The following is a 19,516-nucleotide window of genomic DNA, read 5'->3' as shown; positions in this document are numbered from 1 at the left end:
ATCTAAAACTGGTTCTTTTATGGAGACACTGGTTCATCCTTTTACGGTCATGATTCATAGGTTTGCATTAAGTTGCTTAGCAAAAAAAAAAAAAAAAAAAGTACAAAAACTGAAATGAGTGAAAAAGTAGCCAATGTCCACAGAAAAACTTTGAAAGACCTTCAGAATTAGTTTAAGCTAACTAATAACCCCAAACAAAAATAAAGTAAGGGCACTGCTTTTTTGGGGGAGGGGGCACAGTACTCCCATCTCACAACTAAAGTGTAAAGAATCACACTTGTGAGAGCTATCAATCTTTCCTTACATGCAACAGAATAAAGTAATGAGTATTTTTGAAAGATCCAAGTCAGTTTTAGTAATTTGACTTAAATTTTAACCCAAAGACTTTATTTAAAACATGGGTAAAACATTGGCGTGGCCGACTTGTATAGCCAGAGCTTAAATATCAAACTACTAATATCCTACATTATTTATGACATTCATATATGTGTAATTTGAACATACTGTTCAGTAAGACTTCCAATGTAAATACCAGTGAAACTGCTTGAGGAATTCAGTGTCACAATTGTTTTAGACCTGATAGTGGGTGCCTAAGTATACCCTTTACATTTCTGACCATGTACAAGTAAACTCGCAGATAAACCAAAGTTAACCTCACTTGTATTATCTGTACAGTTTGGCAACCTTGAAAACACCCACACAGACACACACATATAAAAGAAGGGTCTGAACAAATCACATTTAATGCCCTGGGCTTTATTGTCTTATTTTAGTGAGAGTTTTGTCACATTTTTTTTAGTCTTTTCAGCCTCCAGGTGGGACAAGTAAACCTCAAGGATATATCCTGCCATTGGACTGGGCATTCAGATTCTGACAAAGACGAGAAGCACTACTAAGTAATGCTGCCTTTGTGCCTAACTCTTCATAGAAGAGAGAACATAAAATTCCCCAAAGGAAGGCACCCAATACTTGTGGTTTTTGGCCTTGCAGCCGTCTGGAGATTCTTTTTTCAAAGAAAAAAAAGAAAAGAAAAAAGAAATAAACAAAAAAAAGAACTTGAAGAAAAGGGAAGAGAGGAGAGAACAGATGCTTTCTCACAACTCTCTGCCCCTTCATTAGCATTTTTTGTTATTAAAAACTGGAATGACGAAACACGTACAGCGATTACTGTCCATTCACCTCCCTTATCACCTATGCATGAACAAGTAACAAACAAACAAAAGAATGAAGTCTTTCAATGAACGAAGGCTTACAATCAAGTTTACCACAAGAGAGAAAAAAAATACAAAAATAACTGATTTTCTTTTACATAAAAATGTTTGTGGGATAAAACAAATACAAAAACGGGGGACTCCGCTTGCATGAAAATGAAGGACAACCCCATAAAGAACAAATAAAATATAAAAGCAGCATTGATATTCATCAAAACCATCAAAAAAAGAAAAAATACAATAGTGCTTAAATCAGAAGCGGCAGAAGCTTCTGGGAAGAGACTTCATCCCTGTTTTGTTACTTGTAATTGGGATAATGTTAATGGAAGCCCCCTGAAGAGAGGAGTGCCTCTCCATGAGGGAACCACACCACCTCCTCTTCAACCACCTCCTCCACCCACTTCTCCTGGCCTCCAGGTCTGTCTGTATGTATGTCACCACTGATTTTAACACGATCCACAGAGAGAAGCACGGGGAGCCAAAATAAATCTGTGTGTGTGTTTGTAGGGGGGGGGTGAGACCTGCTTTGTGTTCACAATATACAAAAATACCCAGGAGTCCGTAGCTACCTAACATTTACTACAGCACAGGAACCAACAAAAGGTACAGTGTACAAATAAAAATCAAAACAAAACAAAAATTAAAAAAACAAAACAAAGAAACTGTAAACACAGCACAATAAATAGATAAAAACAGCAGGCTCCGCACCATGCACATGATGTAATAAAACTCTTCTCTATACAACTCGCACGTCTCTCACACTCGCCACAAGTTACTTGGCTCACTTTTTTTTTTCCTTTGACTCCCAAGTGCAAAACATCAAAAATGGACAGTTCTGTATTCAAGTAGTATATATACACTGGGTGGTGGGGAGGATATTACAAATATGAAGTTACTGTACAGATACTAACTTTGCCATATTCATAATTTACAGGTGTCAATATTTTACTTTTAACAGTAACAAAAAAAAACCAAAAGGGAAGAAAGAAAAGGTTTAAAAAGTATGAGAGAGATGAGAATTGCGAGCGGCCGCGGCCACACGTCCCGTCTGCGAGTCCGAGTCCTGCCGTCCCTTTTGCATTCCCGATGCTACGATGCACAGCACCTAAAGAGCGGACTCTTTGCTGCACCGCTACTACGTCACCTCCATGGCCACTGTGTTGTCTGCTATATTGTTCAGTGCTGGCTTTTCTTCATCGTGATTTTCCCTGTGGAGACAAAGAAAAACATTAATCCCTGCTGTTCTTCAAACTTTTCTCCCACACACTTTATGTGCCACTTGTGGCTTGCTGGCAGTTATTTTGGTCATATCTGCCAGGTCCAGCTGACTACTTAAACCAGGGATTGTGTCTCGTAATGCAAAAGCTTTAGCGCTTATCTCGAAACAAACATGATATAAAAGTGAATCTGAGACTTCTGCAACACTGACAATCTTACAATAAAGTCTCTTGTGAGTTGTTTTGTACAGTCTGTGTAATATGTGATGACTGAATGAATACATATCAAAATATCTCTTCCTCTATGCATGTTTATGTTTCTTCAATTCAGGTAGGTTTATGTTGTGTCTGGGCAGCTTTGGTTCTGCTGTAAATTAATTAAAGATTGTGACAGTGTGAAGTCAGTCAAAACAACAACAACAACAAAATAAACAGAACGCAATGCCACAAAGTGTAATGATGCTGAAATCCTTTAACTCTGAAAGGGTGTGTACAGGCAGGATGGAAGGAAGTGATGTGGCAACTACGCCAATAAAACAACAGGGGGAAAAAATATTTTTAAAAAAAACTTGTAACTCCGACTCGAGTTTTGAACTGAAGCAACGAATAGTGCTGACTGATATTACAAATGTGACCAACTGTCATCTATGTAGTTATCAGCAGCGAGTTTTACTCAGATTGATCCAATATGCAACCTCTGAGTGCCAAATCTGCCTAATATTTCAAGAAGTCTGTCCAGCTGCCTATCTGATGATATTTAGATCAGCAATTGTCATATTTTGGCTAAAGATTCTCTGGGCTCTGTTACCAGTGTTTCCCCAGTCAGTGCTGGGGAAACGCTGGTATTTTCTTGTGTATTGGAGATGACTGGACACGTGTAAGCCTCATTAGTCAATATGCAGTTAAGGCAAGGGGCCTGTTAATGTCACTTCATGTCCTGAACAAAATTAAATTCCCCTGAATGGAAAGTCAAAACCTCTTTCATGGGGGCTAAAAAGAACTGAGCATGAGCATGTAGGGATAAACCCTTACCCTAACCCAGGAGTTCTCAAGCTTTGAGGCACCAACAGATGGGGGATGACAAAAAAATTGAATGGAGAAAAATTTCTTGGGGAATTAAACATGACATACTACTGCACTGAGGTCTTTTTTTCTTCTTCTTTAAAAAAATAAAAATAAAACTCAGCTTGAGTGAGGAAATAATTTGTTGGGGTGGGGCGTAAAAATGTTTTGCTTCTGAAGCAGAGCATGGCAAAAAAGCTTGAGTTACTGCCCTGACCTAAACCCTCCTTTTCTTCAAGTGTTAGCACTTAATCAGGCTTTTGAAATTGTGTGAAAAAAGACGTTGAACTAAATGTAATCACAAAACTAAAAATGGTTCTCATAAAGATAGCTGGACGTGGTAGTATTTTAATTGATTTTTTTTGGCTTCAACCCAAACCCATACATGACTGCCACAATCTCACACAGTGATCATATTCAACAAGTGTATCTTTCTTTATGGAGGCATGTGGGACATTTGTCCAATGGTTCTTATAGGACACAGCGTAAGTACAGTACATATAACAGAACTTAGCAATTTCATGCTTACTCAGCATTATCCCAGTTCCCTTAAGCTTAACAATAAAGATTAGTAAAAAACAAACTTATATTTACCTGCCACATATTAGAAATGCTGAGCAAAGCCTCACCTGGAGCTCATGTCCATGGATGTTGCTCCAGATACTTTGGGGATCTGCAAGTTGGTGGTGGTGGACAGCTTTAAGGCAGAGGATGGCACATTGCCAAGGGTCCGGGGGATGTGGCGTGCAGCCAGGCTGGCGGCCGACGACACGCCCAGACAGATGTTGTTCCCGAGGAGGACCTGAGTGGTGGCAGGGGTGGCACTGGCAGCGCTGCACCCCAGGAGCCCCAGTGCCGCTGCTGCATGAGCGCCGGGGTTGGAGTTGAGGGAGGTGGGGACGGCATTTGCGGGCGAAGGGGTGGCCGAGTTGGAGGAAGGTTGGAGGAAAGTGGGGGCTGCGGTGGTGGTAGTGTGCGTCGTCTGGTTGGTCTGGTGATGGGCTGCGGTTGTGCTGGATAGGTGCAAACCTTTGAAAACACCTGGTGGATGAAGAAAAGGTCTCATGAATGCAAATGATAACAGCTAATGTAGTCAGGCAGCCACACAAACCTGGAGCTATAAAGTTCCCTGTGCAATGACAAAATACCATTTTGGATCAGAGGTGCACCTGCACAATCTAATGCAACCCTAACCAACAGTGCTGCAATAACTTCCATCTCTCTGAAGCTTATGTTAAGTTTGTTGACACTGTCAGAGGTGCTGATGCAACACTATGGTAATTGTGAGGCTGTTGGCAGCGTTATTTTTTGTTGTTGTCGTTTGCTTTTTTTTTGGGCTTGTTTTTTCTCCCCAGCCTCTGAGGTGACATGAATGCACAATCTAAACCAAGTATTTCCAAAAATTGAGCCCTAAAGACATTGCTTTAAATTGGTCTCTCCAACTATTATGTATCCTGGAAATTAGGGCTGAACGATTATGGAAAATAATCTAATTGCGATTTTTTGCCCCAATATTGCGATTGCGATGCGATATGCGATTATTTTTTAAGGTCTTTGTCTTCTGTATTATTAAACAAAGACAAGCAATACATCATATAGTATGGCCAATACTATATTACATTAATTTTAAACTGTTCTTTCCTGGAAGACAGACCTCTGTTATGATGACATGAGGTGATGCATGAATTGATGACTGACATTTTTATTTAACTTCTTCAATCACAACAGTATATTTGAACATACACAATAGTTTATTTTTAGCTTACAAACATCTGAGCATAAAGTGCTGACAAGGAACCCTGGTGTAAACATTAAAATGAAAGTCAGTACAATGTGCAGATTGCAGAAATATACATAAAAAAAATCAGTGGCTTTACCACACTCAGTTTTTCGACATCAGTGAACTACTAGACAGTCATTCAATTAAAAAATAATATTAAATAAATAAAACTAATAAATAAAAAATACACACATCTTACTGGTCTTTGCAGTCAGTAACATTACACATAATGTGCAAACATAATAGCAATTGTATAAACACACACACAAACACGCCTTTAAAGTTTAAAGGCGTGAAATTGGACGGTCTAGCCTTCTAGTTCTGATTAGCGTCACCGCTGTCTCGGTGGAGTTTAATAAACTCGGCCGTCTGCTTCTTGCTATCTAAAATATAACCAGACACTGGCGTAAATTCTCGACTGTCTCATACTTCTGTTTAATAAGTTTTCTGTTTGACGTTTAGTCAGCTGTGTGAAAACCAAGGAGGAACCCACCCGGGGGATTAATAAAGTTTTATTTTATCTAATCTAATAACTTTAATCTCAGCCAAACCGATTTACTCACGAACAAACAAAACACTGAAAAAAGCCCAACAATAACATTTTTAGGTTGTCTAAGTGACTTATATATTACGTTTAACCCGAGCAGCGAAACTCCGCGGTGATCTGAAAATGATGTGCCGGGAGTTGTGCCGTTCTCGGCCGCATCAGTAATCCTCGAGCTCCCGGCTAGCTGTCGAGCTGGTGGGTAGCAGACGCCTCTGAAAACGTCGAAGCACTTTTGCAAATATGGGATATCTTGATAAACCGAGCAGATATTTGATGTTTACACAACTACTTTCTCGCCTGAAAATATGTTAAAAGTTTATTTTGTGACCCTGAAAGATTAGTATGAGTAATTTAAAAACTTAGTAGCGGCCGCCATTGCTGGAAACTGGAGTTTGGCTGGGCCGCGCTATGAATTCTGGGATATGGTAGTAATTTGGACAGCCTTCGGCACGTCGCTGTGACGTAATCGGTCTACAAATGCGGCCTCAGGAGGATGCAGCCCATGAATTTGGACATGTCCAGAGTATAATCGCAGCCTTTGCGGTTAGAAAATTGCACTTGATCATGTCGCGATATTATCGCAAATGCGATATATCGTTCAGCCCTACTGGAAATTGTCCCTAAGATCTTTGGCTCATGCTCCTTTTAACATAAAGATATATGCACATAGCGACTACATATTTGCGTCACTCACCTGCACCTGGGAGGATCCCATTGACTCCACTCGTGACTACCGGTACTGGGTCCTCTTTGGACTTACAAGCCAGCAGCTGATCCGTGGTGACGAGGGCTGAAGCAGCAAACTGGGCGCTGGCCTGGTCTAATGTCTTGGATATGAGCGCCTGGAAACCAGAGGCATGTAGAAAAAAGAAAATGTGGGTCTGTGCCAAATGCTTGACTCCTGTGTTAAAATGTATGAAACTGCTGAAACAACTGAGCTCAGCACTTTTGCGGCCAAATCAGCTAAGGGCATTAATGCTGCTCGTGGGAATGAGGATGTGTCCCACTTCCTAAGGATGAGGGAAGTGACCTTCAGCTGTAAATCAGTGGGAGAAGTCTGGCTCATTTAGTTTGACTACTTGGCCAGAAAAGCACATTTTAAATGTGCCACTTGGTTGCAGAGAATGACACAAGTGTTGAGAATCATCCCAGCAATTCTGGACAGAATATTACACTTTTGTGGTAATACCACCTCCTCCTAATCCCGTTGCCTTCTTAATACTGGACAGCTACCCGAGTCTACTACAATAAAAAGGTACAGAAAGGGTACACACTGACCTGTGTGTTGGTAGTTGTAGGAACAATGTTGGCTTGTTGCTGCTGCTGTTCGCTCTGCTCCAGCTGCTGTTTCTGCATGAGGGCCAGCTGCTCCTGGTGCTGCTGGTACTGCTCAGCCGTGAACACTGTGTGAGAGAAAAGGCAAGGGTGAAAAACAGGATGGGGGAAATGCGCTTTTTCGCTTCAACATTCCTTGGATTGGCTTCTACACAGCAGTAAAGACTGCAGGACTGTTAAGGGTGTGTGTTTATGCTCCAGCTGTCAGCAAGCAGATTATGGTTGTTAAATCAATTCCCAGATAAAAATTGATCCTGAAAATGCTTACTATTGGATTATTTACTCATTTGTGACAGTATTGATACCAACAGTGCTGTCTTTGCCTCCTCCAGCTTACACACAACTTCAGCTAACACTGCTGCCGACAGGCAGGCACACAGTCCCCCTTCACTAGCAACTGCAGTAGTTCACCTTTACAATGCTAAACAACACAAGAGGTCACTACTCCTGTTTCAACTCCTTTTAATGAACACTTATCCATAATATTAACCCTGGCTGGTGCATACATACAAGGTAGCCACTTTTAGCAGCTACCCAACAGTAACACACCCAGCTTCTGGGAGTCACAAGCTAGTGTACTCCTGGTGCCTGTTAAAGGCTCAGATAATTGGCAGAGCTGCGACAGGAAGCTCATCTGGCATAAAAATCAGTGACAAATTAAATATGTGGATTAATGTGCTCTGTCAGCCTTTGTGGAAATAATTTGTTATGATAGCAGCAAGCAGATAAAGCAAATTTAAAACAGCTAACTATAGGTGCTATGCAGCAAGAGCCATCAGTTTGTCCATTTGTAAAGTTAATAGATGGTTAATTTAGCAGCATACCATAGTTTTATTTAAAGACTGTGGTTTCTCTTAAAGTCCCAGATTAAAGCTGTGAAATTTCTAGCATCAGTCAGAAAAAGGGGCCGCCAATAACGGTCCTTTATCAAGCCACTTCATCAACATGCTTAAAGATGAAGAAAGCTAATCTTTTCAGCTGCTTCCAACGACCAACACGTTGTTTTACATAGAAATGAAGGTGCTGAAGTAAGAACAAGCTGAAACAACACATTTCTAAGCAGATGTTGGGTTTAGCGTAATTTTTTAATCTGGCTGATTTCTTTGGCTGCTGATAGCCTGCAGGCATGTCAAAAGAGGGAAATAGTGTTTGGTTTACTACATAAAAAAAAAAAAAATCTTTAGATACTTCATATAACATTATTAATAAAGTAACTAAAACATGATTCCATATTGTTACAATTCAAGCTACTCCCGCCTTTTTAGCAGACAAAAGAAAAACGTAGGCGGCCAGTAAACCCGATCTGCTGGTCGAATTCATCTGCTCAATGAATTTAAAATAAATTACATATACATGCAGCATTTATTTATTTCAAAATCATTCAAGAATGATTGTTAATACAAGCAGTTACAGACACAACTTGGCTTTCTGCAGATGTATATAAAATGTAGTTCCTTTGGGGGGCTTTTAGAGAGAACAATCCAAAGGTTTGGTTGGTGTAGGCGTCTTGCCACAGGGTACAGAAAAATGTATAATAAGCTAGAAAGACCAGTTTGAAGGCCTCTCAAACACAGTCACACAGTGGTTTATGCTCAGGGGGCATGACTGTACATTTCAAACCTGTATATGCACAGTGATATAAGGTTCATGCTAGCAGGGCTTGTGGCCACTTCGTGAGCTTGCACATGTTGGAGAGCTCAACAGTGTACGACACTGCACTGTGACCAAGAAGGTGTCAAGCTAGGACAAGAATAACAATAGCAAACAGGGACATATTTCATGTTTTCATACATAGTTTGTTTTACACTGTATTGTAAACAGTAGAGCAGGGCGATATGGCCAAAAATATTTATCACGATATATATTTGAAAATTTGCGATAACGATATAACTGACGATATAATTGATGCGAGACAAAATGCAACTCCACAACATTACTAGCGCAAAAAGACAACCTTCCATTTATTTTCACTTAAACAAGAAGCTGGTTTTTATGTACATTAAAGCTTTATAAAAATGTAACAGTGCAAATGCAAATTCCTTGCTGAAAGTTTAACCAAAAGGCATTTCCAGTAGAAATGGGCTGACATATACTGAGCATAACCATGTATAATATCCACTGAAATTAAAAAGGTGCTTTGCAACATTAAACTGTAGTGTGCAGTACGTATTTTTCGGACCATAAGGTGCACAGGATTATAAGGCACATTAAGCGAAACAAAGCAGTCAGATAAATCAAACTTTATTAAACTCATTCTTCTTGCTTCCTCCACTTCTGTACCATTGATTCATTAATGTTGAATTCTCTGGCAGCTGCTCTATTCCCATGTTGTTGCAGTATATTAATGACTAACCTTGTATTGTGGATGGATTATCTCAGTTGTTCTCCTGACTGAAGTTTGGTCCGTTTACAGCATCCTGCCATGCGATTGCATTTGTCTCTAACTATCAGGAACCTTAACGTTAACTTTTATAAGTGGAAAAGTGTTAGTGTTCGTCCTCCAGCTTCACTGTTTATGTTATGCTAACATAGCTGTGTCGCTAGCGATCACGTAGCACATCATTATATATCAGCTAGCCCAACTTCAGTAACCCCACAAACGTCACTGCTTTTTAGTTTTCTGTCTTCATTTATGTTGGAAGTGATAGCAGAGCTGTACGTTTGAATTTTTTCAGATATCTCTCAGTCAGAACGTGCTATATCATGCTTAGGTAACTAGCGAAACTAGCGAGCTAACTTCCGCTAGCTTCCTGCTAACTTCTAACTCCGTTAAATTTTGTTTTCATGGATGCCTGGAAGTTAAACTTCATAGTTACACCTGGTAAAGCAGCAATGCTGATCGTTTTATTAAAGATGAAAGAATTTAGACAGTTTTTAACTCTCAGTGATGCTGCAGTGTTCGTTTGACCTGAAAAAGACGGAGTTTAGGACCCAGATTACTCCCAGATTTAAGAGCATCTTAGTCCGACAAACACGGCAATAACGACGGCCGCTTGCATGTTCTGCAAAAAAAAAAGTGCTTTGTCGTGTATCTGACGGACAAACACCAAACCAGTTCCACATCACTGAAGTTGCACCATTTTTACAAACCAATTCTGGTTCATCTGTTTCACTCAACAATCGGCCATGTGCGTATGAAAACAAAGGCACTGCGCATGCGCGTTTTACTCATATTCTATCGCGATATTTCATTTTCCTATCGTTGCCTAACATTATACCGGTATTACCGTGAACGGTATAATATGGCCCAGCCCTAGTAAACAGCAAAATCTCTATTCATGTTTAAACTATGGCTCAATGATTTGAAAGAATGAGCTCAAATGCTCAAATTCTCAAATAAGAGAAGACAACCCCCCCCCAAAAAATGTAGTTTACAGTTATTATCTGAAGCTAAATAGCTTCTCAGATATCCACCAATTACAGGCTATCCAATTACATGTCTGCCACCTCATGACTCCATGCTGTGGACATGCACACAATCAACATCATTTCATTTCAAGTTTTTCAAAGGTGGCAGCAAAGGCTGGGCAAAAAATACATTTTAATTAAAAATAAGATTTTGTTTTTGAATAATTGAAAAAAAAAAAAAGCAAAAAAAAAAAAAAAGCTGAATTTTTGGTATAAATGTTCACTACTTGCTTTTAGGAAGTTTGTCCTATAAAATAGTGTGTCTTTGCCCCTCTCTGAAAACCCTAACTCAACTATTTAGTTAATTTTGGGTCAATAAAATGATTCATAGATCAGCTAGACCATAGGTGTCAAACTCTGGCCCGCAGCCTAATTACATTTGGCCCGCAAAGCCATACCAAATTACTATTAGAGCTGGCCTACTGGTATTATACAGCTAATATATATATTGTTTAGTATTAAGCTTTGCTTGTTCCATATTCAGTTTTTCAGCAAAACGTGTTTGAGTCCATAAGAAAAGATTCATTCTTATATCTGGAGGAATAAATATATTTCAATAAATATTAACATTAGCCCGTGACTTTGTTCCAGTTTTGAATTTTGGCCCACTGTGTATTTGAGTTTGACACCCCTGAGCTAGACTAACAGGTGCCCTCATGCCCTTGCTTGGTCAGGAACCAGCTCCTTACCAGATAACCTTGTGCGCCCCACCTCCCCAACGTCTGTATTTTATCCATTTATTTCACTCTCCCTTAACCACTCATCCTACTCAGGGTCACAAAGAAGCTGGAGCCTATCCCAGTCACAGGGTGAGGGAGGCTACACCCTGCAGGGGATACCAGACTTATTTTAAATTAAAATTATATTTAAAATATAAAGAAATTTGGTTCTTTCTTTATTTACTAAAGGGACAGCCACAGTAGATGGATCCACATGTTTAGTTTGGCACAGATTTTACACTGGATGACCTTCCTGACGCAACACTCCCATTTATCCGGGCTTTTGACCGACAATATGAGCACACAAGCCCCATGAATTTGTGTCTCCTCTTAAACTGAGGATTTTTTGCAATGTATGACGCTTAATGTCTGAACAAATCTGCTTGGGCCAAATTCTTACATGTCAGCTCATTCTGACACAGCTGCCAGACAACCACTTATTTCCTACACCAAAGTATTGCAGGACTGCACTGCTCCTCACAGCTTTCAGCTGACTAAACTTTACATGTTGCTTATCTAAAATGTCCCATCACAGAGAGAGGTGGAGTATCTGTCTGAGTTGACCGTACTTGTTTACAGCATCCTTTACAGATATAAGCACTGTCAGGAGCTGTGAGGGCTGAACAGCAAAACAGTGAACTGGTGATAGTGAGTAAGTAACCTGGCAGTCTCATTGCTTTCCTTTTTTGTAAAGGCAGACGAAATGTTGAGAAGACATGGAGGAAAAATTGGTTTCATCTGTGCTTAATTTTTGTCGTTACACAATAAAATCAATAAGAGTTTCCTCTTTAACTTGCCAGTACTGTCAAACAAATAAGTGTAAACTAAGTCAAGCCAGGCTTCTGGTAAATTCATATCCTCTTTAACCCTTTAAGACCTACCATAGAACCAAGTCCGCCAGAGCTTATATTATATTTTTACATGCTGTGGAGCCATTTTTGGGAGCATTTCAAGTTGCTATACATCAATACAACCATTATAGCCCAAACTTTAATAATATGTCTGCATTAGGTGCATAGTAATTACATAAATTGCAAAAAAGTGCAATAAACTACAAAAAAAATTGAAAATCGTTTTTGTTTTTTTAACATATATTTCTAGTTAGAGAAATTTAAGAGGCTCATCCCTCAAAACTGTAAATACAAAAAAGTTGCACAAACTAGTTTCCCACCACAGGAAATTTATTTTGAGTGTCTTCATAGTTTTATTTTTGAAATACACCAATTTTTATATACTGCAGGAAAAACGAAAATAAATATTATAGTGCAAATTTGCAAAATAACAGCATATGCATCAAAATAAACTATTTCCAGCAGTGCAATATGAGTCCTAAGCATCCCAGAAACGACACAGAAAGTCATAAACTCAAACATAACTTTTTAAAACACAAGTATAGGCTCATAAGGCCCCGATCGTAAAAAAACTACATTTCCGCAAAACGACGTCACTTCCGGTTTCGGGCAGGTCATGCGGTCATGTGATAGTTTGCGCTGATGGACGTAGGAAGTGTTACAAACAGCTGATCGGATCGGCGAAGCGTGTTTCTGGAATATCATGTTTTTGTTGCTGCAAGTGATTTTTATGCAGTTTTTGCAAAGCTATATGTGGAAGGAAACTGTGACCTAGGACAAGCTGATAGCATAAGATGTAAGTACAACTCCTCCGGTTTCATATGCAAAAAAAATTATTGCACTAGCTTACGTGGTTGCAGTGCTACCGGGATTTAAAAATAGTTACGCAAAATGGAGCGTGCCCGCTCCGATCGCCTGTAAAGGGTTAAATTGTTACCCAGTCTCTGAAATCACCACCCTGTTTTCCTATCTCCAGCATTGATTCACTTCACAGGATATTCCAAATCTGTTTAGAAAAAGCCATGTTCTAAGTGAATCCCCCAAGCTAGGGGAACATATCATTTTATGTATGAAAAGGAAAGGGGGAACGAAAGTACAAAGTTTGTGATTTTACTAGGCATGAGCAGCGCAATCTACCTTTAAGGTGCCTCATCAAAAAATGTTACACAGGTCACATCCCAAAATAAATGCCAACTAACACCATTACTGTTGCATTATGCGTGGATAAACCTAACTGCACTGCTCCATGTGCAACCCAGAAAAACAATTCTGCAGGATGTGTTTTTGTAAACACAAGATGAGCTGAAAACTGACAAAATCAAGAAGCAATAAGAAAACAATCATAAAGTACAGCACGGTGCTCTACAAACCCCACTCCAAACAAGTCTCCAGATTCTTAGAAGATGACTGAACACCCATAATTAAAGCAGCTGTAAAATTAACTGAAAACAAAACTGTATTTCTTCGTGTGTGTGTGTGTGTGCGTGTGTGTGTGTGTGTGTGTGTGTGTGTGTGTGAGTAAAATACAAAATGATGTGTTTATAGTTGTGACATGGAGCTAGCAGTGGCTGCACACTCCTAATGCCATAATAAACTTCGTTTGAGCACAGAATGCGTTTATAGAACTGTTGGGACATAGCGTAAAACTTCAAAACACTTAAAAAAGAAAAAAGAAAAAAAAAAAAGTTTGATCATTGGCAAAAAAAACCAAACAAACAAAAAAATCAATAGCAACATTGTGTAATGCACACCAAAAGACAAAAAATAAATAAATCTCTGGATGCAGCAGCCAAAGCTGGAAACTAACGCAGGTTCTGTAGTGAAAAATCTATTCCTGGACCTCTCTGAAAACCACTGTCAGTGAACACAGTGGATCACTGAACGCAACTGAAATGTTTACCATGCAAAGAAAAACAAAGCATAGATGTACAGCAGTCTCCAATAGGCCCTAGTTCATTTTAAGTAAGACTAAGGTTTAAAAAGGAAAACTGTCTGCATAAAAACTGGACACTGAATGGCCCACGAGATCTGTTATTATTCCACAGTCCAAAATTTCAGTAATGAAGTTACATGACAGCATAGCACTGTATCTACACCAGCATTTGATAACACTCTGCTTTCAAAACTAGAAGAATTGGTTTTCTCATTTCAGCGCCCTCCAAGCAAGCACTGTTTAAAGATGAGGTGATCCTCAGTGGTACCAAGGCTCCAAAACCAACATTTTACTGTTTTTTAAAAAATTTGATGCCAGCAACACATTTCCGAAAACAAAATTTGCCTGTACATTTTATGTGCTGGCCTATTTCCAATTAAAGATTGTCTTACAAATGTATATTTTACTCAGATGAACCAATTTCTTCGAACACACAATTCAGTGTTTTACCATCTTCCACTCAGAGCTATGACAATAAACACAAAGTGAAAACAGCCTTCCCAGAGAGTCCCACATTTGGGATTTAAACCTTTCAGTATACTTTTTTTATAGCCATGTAGACAACTAATGTTATTTAACTGGATGCGTAGGGACACTTGTGACTGAGTAATGTAAACCTATCCCTAAAAAATAATAACCAGCATGGTAGAATAAACAAGTGACTTACCATTTACAGGAGTGGTGGCTGGCCCAATGCGATTCTGGGCGCTGGCTCCTCCAGACAGGGTTCGGTTTAGTCCCGACACAGTCCAGCTAAAATCCCTAAATCCTCTGCGTGACAAATCTCCACCCAAAGGGTGATGAGATAGCGTCCGTGGTCTGAAGTGCCTCCAGCGGCAAGATTTAATGTTCAAAAGAATCTGGCTGAGGTCCTTCGGTTTTAATGACGACAGGGGTGATGAAGATGGGGGAAGGTGGAAGGAGCTGGCTGGGTCCGAGGTATTGGTTTCTGAGGTACTGGCGTTGGAGATGTGGAGCGGAGAGCTTGGAAGTGGTGAGGCGAGTGGTTCGGGCTCTGGGTCAGAGTCCAGGCTCTGGCAGATGTTGTCTACATCTGTGTGCGCTCTGTCCAACAAGATCCTAAAACATCAACATGTTACGTGAGCTTTTTACTACCAGTCATTAAAGGTCTGTTTACATGAAAAACATGCTTTAGTCATTAACAGCACAACATCAAGGTCCTACGATAATGACTGCACTGAGTGACGCATTTCCCTGTGAAACAATAAAAATGTTCACTGGAGAGGACCTCATATAGTGGGCTATTTCATGAGAAAAACAGAATACTTTTGTAATGACATAAGTCTAGCTTATTACTTCATAGGTTCAGCTGGGTAATATTTAGCAAAAAATGAGACAACTGCTGTTAGAAGTACAGCCTTATCACTCAAACTGCAAGGCCATGTTCTAGCCCTAGTAAAAAACATACAGAGACATTTTAAGATGTTATAATATTTAAAATTGTGCTTGAAATGTCAGAAAACAACCCAAAACATAATGCACTGAAGCACAGTACTACAATTTATACGTATGTCTTACAGGTTTTAGTTAAGAGTTTATTTTTTTAAATAACACTTTATTTGAAGTTTAAGACCAACTTGCAGTTAAAATACACATTAAAACTGAACATAATCAAATCAGTTCTTTGTGTTTTTAATGTATAGTTAAAAAGTGAATGAAAACATTTGAGACCATTCCAACTTTAAAACAATTTAACACCTTTAAAGAGTGTTTGTTACAAAATATCTTCTTAAAAAAAACAAAACTTTATCAACCTACACACATCCTCTTAAACAAAACAAGGCAAACAACTGAACCGTCACTGACATTACAAACCCCACAGCCACACTATTGTTAACCCACTTTCCATGCTTCCTAACACGATCAAGTATTACCATAGTACATTATACTGAAAAGATGTTTCAATTCAGAGCTAGAGGAATCCTTCAATCTCCCTTGGGGAAGTTGATAAGGTCACTGCAGACACAAACAGAACATTGCTTATCTCATGTGTGCCCGGGGAGCAGATACTGTGTGACCCTCGTTTGGTCTCTTTCACACCTGGCACTGAGGAAGCTGCTACCCAGCTCGGTGTATTTAACTGTCTGTGTAAATACTGAGGAGATATCAGAAAAGGCTGCAGGGCACATTTAAGTTTTGTTTTTTAAACTAAACACATGCTACAGTGACAGGTAAATCCTAAAATGGGACTGTCATGTTCATTTCACCTGCCAGCTTGATATTTATAATAAAATGTGCCTGCCAAACGGTCGCTGGTAACCTGCCAAAGAGTTGGAATGGTAAACAACCTTGGCAGTGACAGCTAACACTTGGCTCAATTTCCTCTGCTCCATTTGATACTGGCAACATTCCTAAACACATTTCATATTTAATTTCTCCAGAATTTGGAGAAGTTGGTACATCATGAAAACCATGAATAGTAATACCTTCATGTCACCCTTATTGTTCTTCATGTCAGCAACAAGGGATGAAGTGCTTCGCAAAAATAATTAAAGAAATAACACTGTTTTTTCTTTTTTGTTAGAGTGGGGTGGGGCGGGTTGATTTACCCAAATGATCAACACATGCATGACCCTCAAAGGCTCTGTAACAAACAGCCAGACTGAACTCACCTGCCGCCTCTGGCCACACGGCGCCTTGACAAACCTATGCAGCGCCTTGGGATGTTCAGCGAGGTCAGACAGTAGCGGAAGCGTGGATCGCCGAGCCCACCATCTGACGGGCTTACCCAGGGCCAGCTGCCACTCTCGTCTGGACGATACTGAGGGAAGATAAAGGGGGAAAAAAACAAAAAACGATTAGATCTGAGAACAAACAGAAGTTGAAAATAAAACAGGTGATTTCATTATTGCATTGTTCTGTCCAGTAGAGTGTGGAAGAAAGAGCAGCCAGACTGGCCAGCCTGCTGTTGGCACTATAAATAGAAGCACGGGAGTCACAGGAGGGCACTCACAGCGTAGTACTGACAGCCGGCCTTCCTCCTGAACGCATAGCAGCCATCTGGGTCATTCTCTTCTTCTGCCTCTGAGGAACCTGAATGAATCTACACGACACAAAAAATGTAAGTAAAGGAAAAGCTAGGAACTTCAATTCATGCCCTCCTAAAGGGAAAATAAGAAATGTATTACTAGCCAAACATGGTTTTTACAGATTGAGCACACAATATCACTGCTTTCAACTTCTGTTCCATGTTTGTTCATGTATAATATTAGTCTCTGTAAAAATCCCACTGAAATTGCATCACAACCGAAGGGCTGGAACCAAATGTTACCTGTGAGAATGGTTCTTCATCTGAGCTGGGGAAATCATACTGGTTAAGGTCCTTGGGATTGAACACAGGGGGCCCTGAATGTTGAGGCGCTGACATAGGCAGGATTTTGGGTTTCTTTTCATATTTCCTTTTGGTTCGAACTGCCTCCGTCTTCTCAGGCTGTGAAGAAGGAAAGGAAATGAAAACATGTTTATACTGCAGTCTGTGTAATCAAGAACACTTTTTCATACGCGACACAATACTGCTGGCGGCAATTGAGTGTTGGTGGTCTATGCACAGGGACCTAGAGTGTGTGCAGAAACAACAGCAAGTAAAGAGAGGCATTGATATGCAGATGGTGGCACGTGCCAGATGCCGCTGCCTAGCCAGATGGCTGTCCTCCCCCTCCCTCCTAAATCTACCCCGTGCCACCTTTCACCCCCAAACTTCCCCAGTGGGACAACCCCTCCCTGTCTGAACACGATCCAACTTCTGCTAGGATTAGTAGGATTTCATTCAGTCCTTACACTCTGGGGACAAAGCAAACAGAGAGGCAGGGAGGCTACAGTGAAGAACGGCTGTGCCTAATCACTGTAAAAAATAAGGGTTGGAGTGACGAGGGAGGAGGGGTAGAGTTAAACTGAAAATGAACGTGTGTAAATAAAAGCAAAAGGTCAGCCAGCTGGTAAAGGGGAAGAGGAGGAGGCAGAAGATAAAAGAAGGGGAAATGGGTGTCTCATTGCAGGGCAAGGGGAGAGCTGGTGGACACTGGAGCTAATGAAGTTCCGATGACACCGAGGTCACAACTGTGCAAAGTAATTAAGTGCTATAATATGTAAACAAAGGGACGTTTAGCTTTATATCATTACATTTAACGGATAAACAGGATATTTATTGTGGTAAAACACTGTCCAACATTTGCTCCTGTGTGTTGTTAAGAACTGTTATACTATAATAAACTTAAGTACAAATTTGCAGTTTCTTATCCATAAGGGAAATTATTTTTAATAATTTAGACCTAGTTGTCATTTCAAACCATGCACCCTTTCAGAATGAAAATGCCAAGGTCTGATATGACTCAGTGTGCCAATACAGAGTACAGCATTAAGCAGCTTGAGTGAATTGACTCAACTAAAGGACGAATTCAAAGTCAATACAATTTCCCGTAGTTTGCTCATCATTCTGTATCCACACACACACACACACACACACACACACGATGAACATGTCCTTACTTTCTTGTAGTCCTTCATGTCCAAGTGGTCCTGATGTCTGTACTGGTTACTGCTGGACAGGGGAATGATGGGGATGGTGTAAACAGGCTTCACCAGAGCCCGCTGTGCCAGTGCTTCTGCCATCACCTCACTACCAAAGTCTGGCAACACATTCCTGGTGGACACAGAGAGAAAGGCAAAATATGAGGAAAATCAAAGCAAAGAAGTTAACATTTTTAGTAGGGGTGCAACGATACACTAAATTCACGGTTCGGTTCGATACTTTGGTGTCACGGTTCGATATTTTTTCGATACAAAAAATGTTGATGCCTTTTTAATTTGTAATTTATTAAAATTATAAATATATATTTTAACTCAAAAGTACAGTTTTTTAATTTAATGTTACTGAAACAACAATAATAAAAAAATTTATCTGATCGAGAAAAAAATCGCTAGCTCCAGGACGTCGGGCTAGCGATATTGCAAGCCCTGTATCTGATTGAGGAATCACTCATCTTTGGAAAAGAGAGTTTATTACAGAGAAATGGCTCTTTCCAAAATAAAAACTATACTATACGCTTCTTCTGGGCTATATTCTCAGCAGCATATTAAACATATCAGGTCCCCATAAGGAGAATCAGCCTAGGCAGAGTAGTCGAACGCAGATCCACTGAGCTCTCAACACAGACAGCATCGTCAGAAGAAAAGTTGATAAAATAAATAAAAACAATTTGTATTGTTCGATACATATGCATACCGAACCAAAAGCACTGTATCAAACGGTTCAATATCGATACGAGTATTGTTGCACCCCTAATTTTTAGTATTACAACTGCACTCCTGCCAACTTCAGCTTTATCAGCTCACACAGTAAGTATGAACAATTATTGGTAAAACAAAGCTCAATCGGATATTTGACAAAAGCCCATCTATAGCTGATCCAGTTTACTACACAATAAATCAGCAGC

At 39.9% G+C, this 19,516-nt stretch overlaps 1 protein-coding gene across 4 annotated transcripts in view; it reads right to left on the bottom strand.

Moving 5' to 3' along the window:
• Positions 1 to 735: 735 nt before the first annotated feature.
• LOC146701672 (enhancer of polycomb homolog 1-like) overlaps positions 736 to 19,516 on the bottom strand; it is a 40,028-nt gene continuing 21,247 nt past the window's right edge. For 3 of the 4 annotated variants that reach the window (XM_085467958.1, XM_085467959.1, XM_085467956.1), the window contains exons 6-14: positions 18,570 to 18,723; positions 17,356 to 17,514; positions 17,038 to 17,127; positions 16,697 to 16,845; positions 14,731 to 15,143; positions 7,096 to 7,220; positions 6,512 to 6,659; positions 4,120 to 4,531; positions 736 to 2,419 (exon numbers count right to left, since the gene is read on the bottom strand). In XM_085467958.1, the coding sequence (XP_085324084.1) occupies positions 2,347 to 2,419; positions 4,120 to 4,531; positions 6,512 to 6,659; positions 7,096 to 7,220; positions 14,731 to 15,143; positions 16,697 to 16,845; positions 17,038 to 17,127; positions 17,356 to 17,514; positions 18,570 to 18,723 (1,723 nt within the window). In that variant the 3' untranslated portion in view covers positions 736 to 2,346. Of the gene's footprint in view, positions 2,420 to 4,084; positions 4,532 to 6,511; positions 6,660 to 7,095; positions 7,221 to 14,730; positions 15,144 to 16,696; positions 16,846 to 17,037; positions 17,128 to 17,355; positions 17,515 to 18,569; positions 18,724 to 19,516 lie in introns of all 4 variants that reach the window. The other variant, XM_085467957.1, reaches the window with a different exon arrangement.

Source organism: Copadichromis virginalis, linkage group LG9, assembly GCF_057382275.1.
Source record: "Copadichromis virginalis isolate Kocher_CV1m ecotype Utaka linkage group LG9, C_Virginalis_male_GT1.1, whole genome shotgun sequence".
Taxonomy (NCBI): Eukaryota; Metazoa; Chordata; class Actinopteri; order Cichliformes; family Cichlidae; genus Copadichromis; species Copadichromis virginalis.
This window is presented reverse-complemented; position numbering and strand designations above follow the sequence as displayed.